The 17457-nt window shown below is 36.1% G+C and overlaps 1 protein-coding gene across 1 annotated transcript; it reads right to left on the bottom strand.

The window, feature by feature from the left end:
• Positions 1-6982: 6982 nt before the first annotated feature.
• Positions 6983-13897, bottom strand: LOC109102068 (homeobox protein SIX6). Its single transcript, XM_042777617.1, has 2 exons — positions 12179-13897; positions 6983-10967 (listed from the first exon to the last, which is right to left on the bottom strand). The coding sequence occupies exons 1-2, from the start codon at positions 12748-12750 to the stop codon at positions 10802-10804; spliced, it is 738 nt and encodes a 245-aa protein (XP_042633551.1). The 5' UTR covers positions 12751-13897; the 3' UTR covers positions 6983-10801.
• Between the last annotated feature and the right edge of the window lie 3560 nt (positions 13898-17457).

The following is a 17457-nucleotide window of genomic DNA, read 5'->3' on the forward strand; positions in this document are numbered from 1 at the left end:
ACTGGAAACACCTTTGATGTCCTCCGCGTCTCTTTCACTGAGACAAGCCCGGGCGCCTCTGTGTGAGAAATTAAATCATTTCTAGTCCTCCATCATCTCTGCACTGCATGCTAACAAACTTGATAAAGAATTTAAAGGATCAACCACTATCTTGAGTTTATCAGTATCCTGTGCTTAAAAGCAAGTATCTATTATTCTGTCACTACAATAGCATTTTCTACCTCAGGAAAATGGTTATGGATAATAATATTGACTATTCAAGACACCAAAAAGTTAGTTTATGTATTCACACTTTATGTGTAACAAATATTTGTCTTGATGCCACAGTGTCTCCCTAAATAAGCTGTAAATAGTTGAATATGCAACAGCTAGAGTGCAAACCAGATGCAGTGTCAGTGTTAAAACATTTATAGCCAAACATCATATACACACTACTGTTAAAAAGTTTGGGTTCATTAAGATATATGTTACATTTAAATTTAAGTATTTCATGCTCACCAAGGCTGCAATAATATATTGTAATAGAAATATTACAATTTAAAAATATATTTTCCCCCCCAATTTTTTATATATTCTAAAATGGAATCTACTCCTGAAATGACAAAGCTAAATTTGCAGCAGCATTGCTCCAGTCTTCAGTGTCACATGATCCTTCAGAAATCATATGCTGATTTGCTTCTCAAGAAAATTTTCTTATTATTATCAGTAATCAAAGCAGTTGTGCTGCTTAATATTTTCGTTGAAACTGTGAAATGATGGATAGAAAGTTCAAAGGAACAGTGTTTATCTTTTGTAACATCATAAATGTCTTCACTGTTACTTTTGATTAATTTAATGAAAAGTATTTTCTTACCTAATTTATTATATATATTGTTTTTATCCCCTATATATTATCATATTATTATATAATATATTATCATACTAATATATTATCATCTTGTTGTCATTAATTCTATTAAATGATTACAAATGATAAAATTAGAATCAGAATCAGAAAAATTAACATCTTTGTGCAAATATTTTGCCATGAATTCATGTCAGCCTGTAAAAGAGAACCTCCTCAGCTGATTTTTTTAGTTCTTTTCATGTCCTTTAACATCCAGGGACTGAATTTATTGGAACTATTTCACTGCGATGTCAGAAGAATGAGACAAAGCCTTCGTGCCCTAGTAAGTGTTCTTCACTCAGATCCCCACGGAAGAGGCCGCTTTAGCCTCATTAGCACCTGGTCTCATCTAAAGGCCCGCCGGGTTCAGTGTTTGGGATGGGGATAATAATGAAGAGGACAGAGATCCAGCGGCTCAGTCTGCGCCCGCTGCTCCTCAACCAGAATTACTGGTTAGCATGAGGGTTTAGCTGTTTCACATTGAAAGATAAGCTTTATGGATACAGGAAGAAATACAAATGAAAAGTAGTCGAGTACCTATATTTACAGAGACTGTAAAGAAAAGCTAGTATCAGGTCTTTCTATGATGAACCATAATTTGAATCTCCTTTGAATATATTCATAATTTGAAAGCAGGATGATATAGAAGTGTTCTATTCATAGAATAGATTCCATTGATAAGAATCTTTGAATATATTCAAAGATCAAATATATTAAAGTCAAAACCCAGAACAAATTGTCCTAATACACAGTCCATGAGGGACTTTACGCTTCTCAGTGGACTTTCCTTTACAACAGGAGGTTTTCTGGTCTTGAATGAATCTACAAGCAGTACACCAGGTCTTGTTAGGGTTCTGTCCTCAGAGAGATACAAGGAGCAGGAATTAACTATGGTGACAGCTGCAGAAACCAGAGACCAGAGTTATTTATAAAACCCCTTCTGTAACATTTCAAGTCAGCATCCCTCCTCAGACAAGTGCACTTATTAACTGGTGCCACTCATCATGTGAGGAATCTGTACATTTTGCCAAGAGAAAAACAATCCTGAGCATGCATGAAAATTTGTATTGTATTATTAGTATATTTCCAAACAAAGTATTTGGCAAAAAGAGAGGGGGCACAAGCAAAAAAACAAAAAGGCCATTAATCAAGACCATTATTTAAATAATAATATAATATATAAAACAAGACAATAAGAATACTTATTTCCTCATTTCTCATCAGTGCATCTGTAGTGGGATCAATTTTGTTTTCAAGACCAGTTGCTGCATCATTCATGTGCTGCCATACTAACAAGGAGTGCTAAAGTCACATGCCATCTGGAGTGCAGGCTTGAGGTGTGTCTCTATGCAAAAAAGGACAAGTTTCTGTCACTCTAAAAATGAGTCATTTTACAGCTTTCCATTAAGATCAAATTGTCAATATGCATAAATATATATGATTGTTTAGGGGACTCATGGGATAGCTCTATGCATCACTTGTTTCTCGTTAGCTGTGACAACCAGCCATTGTGTTTTTATTTGTCATTTGTTCATTTTCATTCAGGCATTTGTAATTTTCATAGGCCTATCTGCCTGACTATGCCAGTAGACTAGTGGCTAGTCCATACAGTCAATATGTGAAAAAACTGTTCAAATAAATTTGACAAATACCACTTAATCCATGGAGATCATAAAGACTGGAAACATGTAAAAAAAATAAATAAATAAAAAAATAAATACAGATGCAAAGTAATTGCAAGCTTCCATACTCACACCAAGTCCACCCAGAACGCTAAATTTTCAGAAGTCTATAGTTCATTATTAGATCTCCATCTTTTGGTCATAACTGTGCATTACAAGAAAGTCAGAGCTTCGAGTTTCTTATATTGGACAATTCTAGATTTGATCAAAGTGACGAATTAAGTTGCAGTGTGTGATCAAAGTGACGCACAAATCATGTAGTTTATAAAGTTTTCAGACTGAGAACTTAATTATGTGAAAGTGAAATAACGTAAGCAAGAACCAGGTTTGTGTAAGAAGAAATTGCAGCATTCTGCTATATTTGCCGCTCTCTAGTGGACAGAGTTTGTATAACAGTCCACATAATATGCCCAACCACTCGCAACTCTGGAAAAGGTTCATTAGTGATGCATCATAAAACAACACAAGAAAGTTCTGATAAAACGAATTCCAATTATATACAGAAAATAAGAACATCCATTTTATATTTACGATTAACCTCATAAGTAGTTTTATTTTAAATAAATGTATCGTAAAATAGAAAAATACTGTATTTTTCTTTGTTCGATAAAGAGCATATAAGCCTACTTATTTAGTAACTGTACCTTTAATACGTAACCGATACGTTAAATATGTCTGGATTTACATTTTATTTATCAGTAGATAAGTCTGTCCTGTAGATAAATGGTGGAGACTGTAACTTTCTAGTTGCATTGATCCCTCTGCTTCGGATGACAAGAATGGTACACTACAACAAGAAATCGTCTACAAGGCTCAATAATGAACTGTGCACATGCTGCAATTGTGTCGTCTGCCACTTTAAATGCTCGAGCTCTTTAAAGCAGGATGGATCCTGATTGGCTGTCAAAGTTTTTAATCATTCCTAATCATCCCAAGTTGTTCCTCGGTGCTTTTATAGTTATAGTTGTAGCGTGAACTCTGCTATTCTTTTGAATTTAGAAGGATTTTTAACGATCTTTATCGATGTAATTGTCGTCCTTTGTGTGAATGGGCCTTCAGACAAATGCAAATCATTGCAAAATGACTGTAGAAAAAAAATCATATGAAGATTGCACAGGCACTGGCCATGGTGCTGAAATTGTGAAATTGTACAAGACTGATGAGCTACAACAATGGGGAGAGTAGATTTATAGGAAAGCGACAATCATTCACAAATAGCCTATGGTGAAATTAAAAAGAAAATAATGTGATTCTGTCTTGCAGTATAAGGATAATCGATACATATATGTGTTATATATTTGGAACTACAGAGTTTGTTACTTTTTAGTCCCTTCAGTAATGTTCTAAAACTACATTTGTGATTCTTAAGATAACCTTGCCTTTCTTCTTGCATTACTTGATGACATGAGAGCTATAGCACTGAGAGGAGAAGGCCATCATAGTATGAATTGAAACGAATTGCTATTTTAATTGTAACATAAAACAGCAAATAATATAAGGAATGGAAATTCCTACTGAGGCAAACTTATCCCACATCTGAACCCATAATGTTCATATATGTAAACGTTTTCATTTTGCAACAGTTATTAATGCAATTTTTTAATTAAAATTTAATTTACAATCATGTCATATATAATACAAAATAATAAGAAATTAATTATTAAATCACACCTGTAACAACATGCCAGTTTTTAATTTCAAAAACATTTTTGCTCCACAAATCTAAATGAATCTAACAATTACTGCTTCGATGAAAAGTCAAAAATAAGAGGAGCAAACAATTCACTAAACGTGTTTATTGCGATTTAGTGCCATCTATGGCCAAGAGGAAAATTAAATACGATAAAAAAAAAAAAAGACAAGCCTATATAAGTCGTGGCCAAAAGTTTTGTCAGAGACATGAATTTTGTTTTGCAAAGTTTGTTGCTTCAGTATTCGTAGATTATTTTTCCACATGTTTCTATGGTATACTGAAAAACAATGATAAGTATATCATAAGTTTTAAAGGCTTTTATTGGCAAAAAAAAAAAAATATGAGTCAGTATTTACAGTGCTGACCCTTGTTCTTTATAACCTCTGCAATTCACTCTTGCATGCTGGATATTAGCTTCTGGGCCAAATCCTGACTGATGGCGATCCATTCTTGTCTTATTAGTTCTTGGAGTTGATCACAATTTGTGGGCTTCTCACAGCAGCTTCACACATGGTCTCAGGATGCTTCACTGTTGGCACAACACAGGACTCATTGTAGCGTTCACCTTTTCTTCTCCAAACAACTGATTTTCCAGATGTCCCAAACAGTCTGAAGGGAGCTTCATCAGAGAAAAAAACTTTGCTCCAGTCTTCTATTATCCAATCATTATACTTCCTGCAGAATTTCAGTCTGTCCTTGACATTTTTCTTGGAGATAAGTGGCTTCTTTGCTGCTCTTTTTGACACCAGGCCATTGTCCAAAAGTCTTGGCCTCATTGTGTGTGCAGATGCTCTCACACCAACCTGCTGCCATTCCTGAGCAAGCTCTGCACTGCTGGAGACACGATCCTGTAGCTGACTCCTCAGGAGGAGACGGTCCTGGCGCTTGCTGGACAATCTGGGATGTCCTGAAGACTTCTTCACTGCAATCAAAACTCTCTCCTCGAAGTTCTTGATGATCCGGTAAATATTCTTTGTAGCAATTTCCTTGCATGTGAGGCAATTTTGATGCAGACTGATGATGGCTGCACATGTTTCTTTGGAGGTAACATTGCTAACAAGAACACAATGATTGGAAGTGCTTCTTCCCTCCTTTTATAGCAATCAGCCTGCTCTTATCTACATTTACATTTATCAGACACTTTTATCCAAAGCGACTTACAGTGCATTCAGGCTATACAATTTTTGCCAGTATGTGTGTTCCCTGGGAATTGAACTCACAACCTTTTGCACTGCTAACGCAATGCTCTACCACTGAGCCACAAGAACATGGCTTTACTCTTTACTCAAATGGCCTCCACAGTCACCAGATCTCAATCCAGTAGAGCAGCTTTGGGATGTGGTGGAACAGGAGATTCACATCATGGATGTGCAGCCGACAAATCTGCAGCAACTGCATGATGCTATCATGTTTTACAGTCTAATTAGTATGCTAGTGATTTTATCTGTCTATTACTCATTCACACTTTCACATGTTCTGCTGATATGATTAGTCAGTTAATGTTAGCTGGTCATTTTGTGTTAGGATCAAAAAACAATGAAATTTTTTTTTTTTTTTTTTTTTTGTGAAAAGTTCTTTTTTTTTTGGCCAATGAAGCTTTCAGCAATTATTTAAAATGCATCTGATCACTCTACACAATAATCTAGAAACAATGTGAATGTACACCACAACAGCTTAAATGTCAAACTTTGCAAGACAAAAAATTTATGTCACTGCCAAAACTTTTGGCCATGACTGTATATATACTCACTGGCCACTTTATTAGGTACACCTTGCTAGTACCGGGTTGGACCTCCTTTTGCCTTCAGGCCTTCAGAACTGCCTTATTTCTTTGTGGCATAGATTCAACAAGGTGTTGGAAACATTCCTCAGAGATTTTGGTCCATATTTATATGATAGCATCACGCAGTTGTTGCAGATTTGTCAACTGCACATCCGTGATTCGAATCTCTCCTTCCACCACATCCCAAAGCTGCTCTATTGGATTGAGATCTGGTGACTGTGGAGGACATTTGAGTAAAGTCAACTCATTGCCATGTTCAAGAAACCAGTCTGAGATGATTTGAGCTTTGTGACATGGTGCATTATCCTGCTGGAAGTAGCATCAGAAGATGGGTACACTGTAGTCATAAAGGGATGTACATGATCAGCAACAATACTCAGGTAGGCTGTGGTGTTTAAATGATGCTCAATTGGTACTAAGGTTCCCAAAGTGTTGTGAGAAAATATCCCCCACACCATTACACCACCACCAGCAGCCTGAACCGTTGAGACATGGCAGGATAGATCCATGCTTTCATGTTCTTTACGCCAAATTCTGACCCTACCATCTGAATGTCGCACCAGAAATCGAGACTCATCAGACCAGGCAACGTTTTTCCAGTCTTATATTGTCCAATTTTGGTGAGTCTGTGCAAATTGTAGCCTCCGTTTCCTGTTCTGAGCTGACAGGAGCGGCACCCGGTGTGGTCTTCTGCTGCAGTAGCCCATCTGCTTCAGGGTTCAATGTGTTGTGCGTTCAGAGATGGTATTCTGCATACCTTGGTTGTAACGAGTGGTTATTTGAGTTACTGTTGCCTTTCTATCATCTCTAAACCAGTCTGCCCATTCTCTTCTGACCTCTGACATCAACAAGGCATTTTTTACCACACAACTGCCGATCACTGGATATTTTCTCTTTTTTAGACCATTCTCTGTAAATCCTAGATATGGTTGTGTGTGAAAATCCCAGTAGATCAGCAGTTTTTGAAATACTCTGTGAATTTAAATAAAACAACAAATTAAAATACAGAACATAAAGAGTACAAATAAAATAGCCTACCTTGTTGTCTCAACTTATACTGCGAGTCGCGACCTTGTTGAAATCCATGCACTCGCGCTGACCAATGACAGTTTTGGGCAGCAATCTGCAGTGGTAAAGATGCTGACAACATTAAAATTAATCACTGCCCTAAAATTTTACATTTATTTAAAAATCCAATAGGCTAATCCATCCAGTTATCCGACAACTGGGAAAAACGTGGATATAACAATGTGTGGTCACTCCAGAACATATTAAACATTTAAACCGCACAGTCATTGACAAAATGGAGAGACTTTAAAGTTTTTGACTATAAATCCAATCTCTGATTCAACAGAAATCACATATTTATTTATATTATTGTTTTGTTGTTGTTTATTTTGTTACTGTTTGTGCTTAAGGCTAACCAAATAAGCAAAAACTAAAACGTGTTCATAGTGGTTCTGCTCTAACTGATAGCTGTTTTTGAACCCAGAGTTTCTTGTTCTTCTTTAGGAATCCGGGCCCTGGTGTGGGCAGATTAAAAACGAGTTTTAACAGCAGAGGGCGCTAAACTCTAACAAAGCCAAACAATGTATTGTCTCCGTGTTTGAGAGATAGGCTAACATAACAGGCATACATTCCCTCACAAGGGATCTGCTCCTTTTCAAAAATAAATAAATAAATCCTTTTTTGCATTACAGAGTTTACCTTGATAGCCTATTGTAAACTCTGTAATGCAAATAGGAAAGATATGTGTTATTGCAATGTCGTATTGTTTAATACATTTAATTTGGATTGTGCTATTGCACTCTTCAAAAAAGCAATAAAGAGAATGTTAAAATTAATTAATTGTGTGCAAATTCGCAGCACAGTTGTACATTTTCAACGCCAAATGGCAAACGTAGGGCATATTCTTATAAATAGGCTAACTGCAAAGAGTGAGTGTAATTATTTTTCCACAAAAACACCGAGCCACTTTGACTGTAAAAATCATAAGAGCATCGTCTGTTGTGCTTTAAATCAATGCAAAATCGAGTATTACAATAAAGAAATTGCTGGACTGTACATTCAGTCCAACATCTCACGAACAATTTTGTCTTCTCCTTCTTCAGGACATAGGCTACTACGGTAACAAACACACCACCAATTATTATTATCTGAATCAGTTCCGTGAAACCAAATAATGCAAATTTTATGTATTTATTATGACACCCTTTTTTATATTTATTATAATTATTTATTATAACCCACAGACTGTCTATAAGTCCATCAGTTTATAAGTGTGTTTTTGCATGTAATCCGCAGAGATCAATGTGAAATACATCTTATGTCTTTTAGTCAACAGAAGGATCTTCAACAATCGTATACACCAGTTTTTACTTATCTTACTTGGGACTATGGGACGCTAGGGATGCTTGCTTGGATGCATCACACCAACCAGCCTCATTAATAAGCCATTTGCAACTGGTAGTCCATTGTTTGGGGACTTGCAACGAGAATCGTTCTGTTATTAATGTGATGGTATTTATATAAAATATACGTTTGCTGTTCCACACATAATTTTAGTATAGGCAATCAATTGCATGTTTTCTGGCCTTGAGCACGACACATTTGTATTGTGTTATATTCTCAAAAACCCATGGAAATGGTTAAACACCCAGGAGTTCTGAATACACTAGCCTCAAAGACCTCATTTAGTTTTAGTGAATGCAAGTCCCTGCTCAATTTTAATACTGATATTTAGAAAATGAAAATTTTATTGGAGCCAGCTAGTAGCGAATATTTTATTTTATTTTTTGTAAAAAATTTAATAAATAAATAAAAAAAATAATAAAAGAAATAATTAGCAATATTTATTTTAAAAAATTACTACTTTTGTCGGTGGTGTCTTTGTGGCTGCTAATGATATGAGGAATACATATTCCTCATACTATTCACACATACACACACACATTATTTAAAGCCTATATTTTTCGATATTGTAATAAATATGCACTGAAAAAGTATTCTTGGAGCACGTAGGGGAGAGAGCACACCCTTAACCCCAACAGAGCTTTGAAGAGCTCATTATTGTTCCAGTTGGGTTTGAGAACCGGTCATTACCGCTGATTAGCGCTGAAGAGTTTGACAACCTTATTGACTGTCAAAAACACTCTTTTCACCTAATCTTTCCGCTTTTGTCCCTTTGCACACTCAACAGCGTGCTCTCCTTTCCCCTACCACATCTATGCCTTTTTTCCCTTCAATAACAATTTGTTAGCCAAGGATTATTGACAGACTTTAAACACACAGTTTGTCGTTCCTTCCCATAACAAAAGTGTCATTTAAGGAAACAGTGATACAAAACGAAACATAAAAATGAAAGCAATAAACAATGGCAAAAGCACAAGATGAGTAGCCTATAGTTATTCATCATAATAATAATCAAAATAAAAAGTGGACAAAACCAAATTATTTGAGATGTTTAAATTCGGGTTTGAGGTTTTGATAAGCCAAGACCTTGAAAATGAAAAAAAAAAAAAGAAAAAGAAAAAAAAGTCTAGTAAAACGCTGTAAACGATCACATTTTTTTTTTTCTGTAAGCAATTAAAGCACAAACAAATAAGTAAATCAGTAAGTAAATTATAGCATTCGGTTGTGCATTTTACAAGTTTTGGATGGTTTTCCTCTCTAGCTTGCTCGTTTTGAAACCGGGGCGCTTCGTCCTCTTGTTGACCTTCTCCTGTCAGAAAACATTACAGGACGGCAAAGCCAATCACACGGTGCGGTTAACGCGTCTGGACACGCAGTAAGCTATCAGGTTAAACACACCACTATAGCCTACATTTAGCCTACCGAATCCTGGCTGTGCGTGCACCATTTACACCTGGAATAGTACAGTTAGAGGCTAAAGTTCAAGTGGTTTGTCTGCCTAAAAGAAGGGTGAATGCAGACACAATGCATTCACATATATGCTACTAAGGCTAACAAAATACGATGTCCGGGCAGTCTAAAATATGAGATGAAAAAATCCAACACAACTTTTAGACCTATATAATAATAATAATAATAATAATAATTTGTAGCTTATCAACAAAATAGTTATCGGAAATAAACATGAATTTAGTTTAATACTGGTAATTGATGAGAATAGCTAAGTCTGGTTACTTTGAGCATCAAAGTTTTATTATAAAAAGTCCTTCATTCAGTAAAATCATCACTATCGGCGCACATGCTCTTAAAACGCGATCGTTTAACATCGAAAATGACCAGACTTGAAATGACAAAGCAAATAAAAATAAGATTCTATAAGAGCAATAATTTAATGCGTAAACACCTTAGAAAACCTGGGAGGTAAAATGTTTCACCATGAAGTCCTTTTCAAAATTAACAAAAAGTGTTAATATCATTTCCATAGGGGCACCTATTTGCTTGAGGCAATCGATTACAAAAGTAGAGTTTTTTTTTTTTTTTTTTTTTTTTTTTTTTTTCGCGTTTGCCCCCACTTTGCTCTCACAAAAAGATACATACATTTTAACGATAAAGCATTCCATGGATCCCAAGATTCCGGGCTGGTGTAACAACCTTCAAAAAAATAATAATAATAATAATAAAAATAATAAATAAAATGAAATGCAGTAAAAACACGGCCTTTGATAGGTTAAGGCAGGCACTAATGTGCTTGTTTATCTTGCTGATTGTCTGTCTCGATTTCCTCGTATGTGTTAATTTTCTCATAGTCTTCCCGTACAGCCCGCGGGCCGGTTCGTGGTGCGACGTTAGATGTCACATTCGCTGTCACTTGAAGTGATGGAGATTGCCGACGCAGCGGCTTTGCTCGACAGGCTCGCTTCAGGGCTCGACGAGTTCCCCAGTCGGTCCACAGCACCATCCTCTCCAGTTAAGGACCGAACCGAGCCATTAGACAACACCTGCTGTTGTAACCTTTAAAAAGCAAAAGGATGGTGTTCAGATGAACGATTTTCTATTAAAACTCAGTGGTTTCTAAATAAAATCAGTGGTTTAAGTGTCGATTTTTCTGCATTTTTACTTAGGCTAATAAAAACGTGCAAATAATGTAAGTACTGAACTAAAAATACTGTAAATACTATGGAGGAAATCTATAAACGTAGGCTATTATGAAATGATGCTCCGCTTCTTCCAGGTTTAGCCTACTAACGGAATGCCCCGGAAGAACACAAAATGGGATGCTACAGCCAGTGCGCGCATCTGTTGTCTAGAAATCTGTTATCTGGCTTTGTTTAATAAAATGAATGGCAATGTAAAAACATTTATTCTTAGTTTATTGGTTTAAACAAGTTTTAACCAAAAATAGGCTCATTTTAAAATAGGCTATAGGCCTACATTTTTAACGGGTTTGATTTAGTATAGCCCAATTCTAACGGTGTTAATAGCATATCCGCTTTTAAATTTAAACTTAAAACAAAATATAGAACACAATTCGAAAGAGGTAAATTATATTTTGTGAGAAACGTTCCTTATTCGCTTTACTGCAGAGACCTTGCACGACAAAATAAAAAACCTACTGACATCACGGTAGAATTTCTTCAATTCACAGCTGAACTGTCTAATGATAAAGATTAATCATTGGGCTAAAATCAAAGTAAGCATAATCTATGCTGCATTTTTTAGTCTCTCGTTAATTGTTATTTCGCATATCGAAATACCCAGTGATGTAGACTAGGCCCAAACCATAATGCACAAACAAAAGCTATAGCCAATGTTTTTTGGTCATAAGTGACAAGTAACAACATTTTGTGCATGTGACGACCCTTTTTGCGCTGTTATCTCTGTTTCTTTTTCAGTAAAAATGAAAACAATAATAATAATAATAATAAAATAAACAAAAAATAAGTCCAGGAAATGTCGGCTTTAGTCAGAAAAAAAAATACAGTTAATAGCTAAAGTTACAAATAATAACGTGTTGATAAATCTATTTTTTATTTTTTTTGTATAGCCTACTGTTGGTTTATTGTTGACAAGTGAAAGTAGGCAATGCTATGCTTTAGCCTATAGCATTTCCTTTATTATATTTTATTTAGATTATATCGATATGTTAGTTTATATCCATTTTATAGCTAAAATATGAAATATTTGCTCAAAATGGGCCCCATGATTGAAATGGGAAAACACACCTGTTTTTAGCGGCCGCAGCTCTGTCCCTTTGTCTTCGATTTTTAAACCAATTTCCCACTTGAGTGGGAGTGAGTCCCGTAGCTTGTGCAAGCTCTCTCTTTTTACTTGGATTCGGATAAGGATCCTGGAGGTACCATTCTCGAAGTAAATGCCGGGTCCTTTCTTTAAAGCAGTGCGTCTTTTGTTCTCCATCCCAAATTGTTTTAGGCAGAGGGAACTTCTTCCGTACCCGGTATTTGTCCACTGGCCCTAGCGGGCGGCCTCGGAGCTTCTCTGCCTCCTGGTAGTGTGACTCCAGCCAAAGTGCTTGCAGTTTGGAATGGGACTCTTTGGTGAACTTGTGGTTCTCCAGAATGTGGTAAAGATCGCGGAAATTCCCAGTGTGGAAGGCTACGATAGCCCGAGCCCGCAGCACAGACTCATTTCTGTTCAGCACCTCGCAGGCAGCGGGCGCGACGGGCAGCGACCACAGGAACCGGCCGAGGCGCTCGATGTCTCCGCTCTCTTCCAAAGTCTCGCATACCCCCGCTACCTGCTGGGGACTGAAATTCAAGATTGGCAACTGAAACATGAAGGCTTCTGTTTCCCCCTCGGAGTCCTCTCTACCTCAAGCACAGCTTCGTGCTTTATGTGGCTTTTCTCTGTCTCCCCCAGTCAAATCCAGACAAAAAGGCAATCCCAGAATCAGCTGGTGAACGTTAGGCGATGCAGAGAAATAGAGATGTCGCTCTGACGGTCTGAGGCTGCCTCGAGAGTTCGAGGGCACGAGCTTATAGCACAAGAATGGAGGGAAAGACGTGCTGCCCGCTTCTGATTTTCTATTGGACTTGGCAGATTGGTTGCGTGGTTTCCACCGACGCCTGTCAGTCACTGTCAAGCGTGCCAATCACGCGGAACTGAGCTTGAGTAGATTTCAGCACCTCCCAGACCTCGACAGCGCCTTTTAGAAAGTAAACATCAGCGACCTCTGCTTTTACCGAATCCCCGCGAGTTAAATCGCCTATAGCTACTCAATTGCGTATTTTAGCAACTTTTAAGTTAAAAAAAAAAAAAAAACCTAATGGAAAGTACAGTATTTTCTCATCTAGCACGAAATGTTATATTTAAGCTGTCACTGATCGTCGGCCTTTTTATAGTCTTAACACAGGAGAGGACATGATTAACTTTTTCATCGTTCCGAATAGGCGAGCACAGACGTTTCCGACGCGCAAATGGTTCGGATTGAAATGACAAATGACATTAAATAAGATCCGTTTGTTGTGTGGATTTTCAGAAAAGAAGTCAGCCGCCAGCCCCGGAGTCTCGCTTGTGAAGAATAACGGCCGCTGACACAAAAAGGAAACAAATTAAGAAAGATTCGTTCAGTTACGCATTCAATGATACGAGTTCGTAGACATCTGACAGCTCAGCGCATCAGTCATTGGCCTGTCAAATTTAATATCGCGCTGTTTAGAGTGAAACGAGTCTTAACTGGACACACCATTCCGCCTTCCAGCTGCACGTGGACACGAGTCTGCTGATCTTGGGTTACCAGTAGGCTAATTAACAGCTTACATAAGCAGTTATAATCGTTCATTTCAGCAAAAACTATTTTTTAAGCAAATATTTTCGTCCAAGGTATTTTAATTGCTTTTTAATTCTATTTTGATCCAACTAAAGTGTTCTTATATCACAGCCCTTTGCATCAATGAAATATTTTGAGTTCATCTCGGAATTAATCAGGATTTGCGAGGGCTATCAATGAACAAACCTGTCATCCGTGCGGTTTGTGGAGATGCCATATCATCAAAAAAAAAAAAAAAATGTGGTATAGTATCAGCTGCAGCTCGCAATAAATAAGAAGACGGATGGATAGCACAGATGGTTTGAAGCGTCGGGTCAGATTATTTCACGGCTGGCTACAGTGGAAAAGTTCATTCTGACGGAAAGCCCCTGATATTATTTTCACAGACCCACACATTTCATTTGAAGAAAATCCTTCGGGGCCTTTTTGCATGATGTATGAGCTGCCCGTAGCTCCGATTATAGAACTACCGTCTGTGTACAGAAAGCTGCTCATTTTCATGTACTGCATGTCATGTCACGGAGACTGATTCTTCTTTACACCATCAAGATCTAGATTTGCACCATTACCTCGGACACAATTTAACCTGCAGACTATTAACAACAAGTTACATTCGAAACAAATATCTGTAAAACTGATAATAATAATTATAATAATAATGCAAATAAAACAATTAGGCTACAGAATACTATTTATAAGTTGCAATAGTTTATGTCTTTATGTGGGCAATATTTCATAATAAAATAGGCATAAATAGCATAAAAGGCCTAAATAATATAATTAGTATTCATAATTTGCTCTATTTTTTGTATTATTTAGCTACTTTAAAACAACAGAAACTTTTAAAACAAGAGAAAATAGATAAGAGAAGGCTTTTCATTTAACATTTCAGTAGGCTATATTTGTCTGGGAAACAGTGAAGATTTCATCAGAGATATGCTGGCTATAGGGATTGGATTGCCCCTTACTCCACACAGACTGTACAAGTAACAGGAAACACGTTGTTTTAGTGGCCTGACAAGCTTAAGCATTCAAACATTTAAAGGTCGTTTAATATTTTATATTATGTCTTGTTATTTTGAAATAGTCCAACAATTGCCTTTGTGTTGCTCCAAAGAATAAGAAAAGCGAGGCTGTGGCCTAGCTGACATTCAGGTGTGAAAAGAAGTTACAGACGTTCCTGCAATAATTTCAAATTTGATAATATTTTCAATTGATATTTTGAGTGATTCAGTATTTTTTCAGTATAGAAATTTTGATGGATTTAAGTAAATGATTAAACTAAATAAGTTTAATTTGCAGTCAAATGTATAAGCTCATCATTAAAACAGCTTTTTAAGGGTTTTACATTTTTATTAAGTGTTTACATTTCTGTTATTAAGTATATCATTGGGAAAATCACCGGGAAAATATGTAATACATTTATATATAGTATGCTTTCATACAACTGTATGGAGTAGAGCAAAATGATTGCTTGTCAATGGGTGTTTTATTGTTGTGAGGAGTTTTGCATAAAGACTAAATGCAAGCAACAAAAAATTATTTTTTGATGGGCATTAACTCTTCTCTTGGCTTTCCAGTAACTTATCTTTTGAATGTATTTTCTATTTAATTTATGATGTTTATGATTACTATTTTCTATTCATTTTGTCATGATAATGGTTGAAAAAGGATAATATTTAAATATTCTACAATTTATCATTATTATTATCATGCTAGAGTTTCTTTTTACATTTTTGGTCTGCTCCTTTTTTTTTAATCACAAAGGTCTAATAAAAGAGAGACAGACCATTGCTCTATATCCTCAACCTTTTTCTTGTGAGACAGTTAAAGTTGTCCGTTGTGGACCATAGATTCCCACGGTGTGGGGTCACAGCATGTCCCAAAGCAAGAAAAAAAAAAAAAAAAACAAGGAATAGTGGGTGAGGGGCCATTAGATGCCCCAGATTCCTCTGGATGAGCTGTGCAGCCTATACACTGTATGAGAGCAGGCTGCTCTCATTTCTCTCTTTCTCTCTCTGTTTTTTCTACCTCTGTTTCCCTCTTTCTAAATCCATCGTAAACATTCCTTTCACTAACACTTGTTCATATACACTATCCTGCCTTAACATGCCTCCAGCTAGTGTCACAGTATCATGCTTTTGTTGTACAAATGGCCTAGAGTACACATCTGGCTTTGTTGAGCCAAACTAAGGATTATCCTTCATCAAACATGTTGGATCAGTGACCATTAGATTGTGAATTTTGAAATATCCATAAGGGAGCAGATTAAGCAAACACAGGCCTAATTTTGTCATGGCACCACCGAATTTTCAGAAAGAATTGCTACAATCTCAGAGACCAGAGAGCAATTGCTCTGGCTGGATTATATTGTAATTAAGGTATCATGCCAGTAGTCATATTAACAACCCCTCTGGTGATCTAAATATGCTATGGTTAAGCCGTAAATGGGCATTTAGAGTGACAGGGATCCCAGGATCATTTTGGCAGTTGAGGATAATGTAGTGGATAAATCTGCTGCTTGGACGGTGCCAAACAGCATTAGAAGAGCTGACTTCTGCCTTTTTATAAACCATAATCTATACCTACAGTAACAGAGAATATCTAATATCCATAGGACAGCAGACACATATTTATAATCAGACAACCACACACAGGCTCACACTTACTGAAAAATTCATGGTCATCCTGCATCCTCAATCCTTTATAGGGGTTGTGATGCTCATTTTCCCCCAACAAAATAAGCAGAAAAATACTATTTATTTATAAAGAATTGTTTTTTAATTATATATATATATATATATATATATATATATATATATATATATATATATATATATATATATATATATATATATATTATATATATATATATATATATATATATAATTATATGATTATAGCATGTCAATGAAAAAACCTCATCGAAAATATCAGATACTTTTGGCCTTTTTATGACAGGATAAGATTGTGAAATGTCATTTGGTGCAACTCCTAAAAGAAGCAAATACTTTTTGATTTAATAATTCATGATGTTTGTGGAAAGATACTTTTTTCCCCCTTTAAAATATATATAGCCTATTGTGCTTCCCACAGGTTTGAAATATACTTACGGTGGTAGCTGGGTGGAAATCCTCCTATTACCCACTGCACAAAAATTGTCTGCTACATGTGACAAACAACATTTTTATTTATTGAAATTCATTTTGATAACAGATTATTCTGTTTACCACAAAATTCTTCAACTACACCATTAGCACGAATTTGAAATATTACATTTTTATAAAATAAAAAAAGAAAGAAGAAAAGAAAAAACACTTAAATGATGGTCAAAATTAAATATTTAAGTTGTTTCAGGATATTGATCTAGGTGTTAGTGGAAGAATCATGCCATCTGCTGGTTACAGAAAATCTGTAGGAAATACAGCTTTAGAAAAAAACTTACCGTATATATCCAGCAGAGGCCCACAGATATGGCTAACTGCTCTTATAAATGCAGTGTGAACATACATTTAGTAATTAAGGTGTCCCACACTTTTTTGAGTTACTAAATAAATATGTTTTTGAAAATGGTTTAAAAATCAACATAAATACGAAGCGTTAAGTACATTTAGGCATATTTATTTGTTTGTTTCAGTCTGTCACGCCGAGGAGGTAGCCTCCTGATTTTATATTATAATAATGATAAAGAAATCGTTTAACTGAAGTTCGTAT

Source organism: Cyprinus carpio, chromosome A20, assembly GCF_018340385.1.
Source record: "Cyprinus carpio isolate SPL01 chromosome A20, ASM1834038v1, whole genome shotgun sequence".
Classification (NCBI taxonomy): Eukaryota; Metazoa; Chordata; class Actinopteri; order Cypriniformes; family Cyprinidae; genus Cyprinus; species Cyprinus carpio.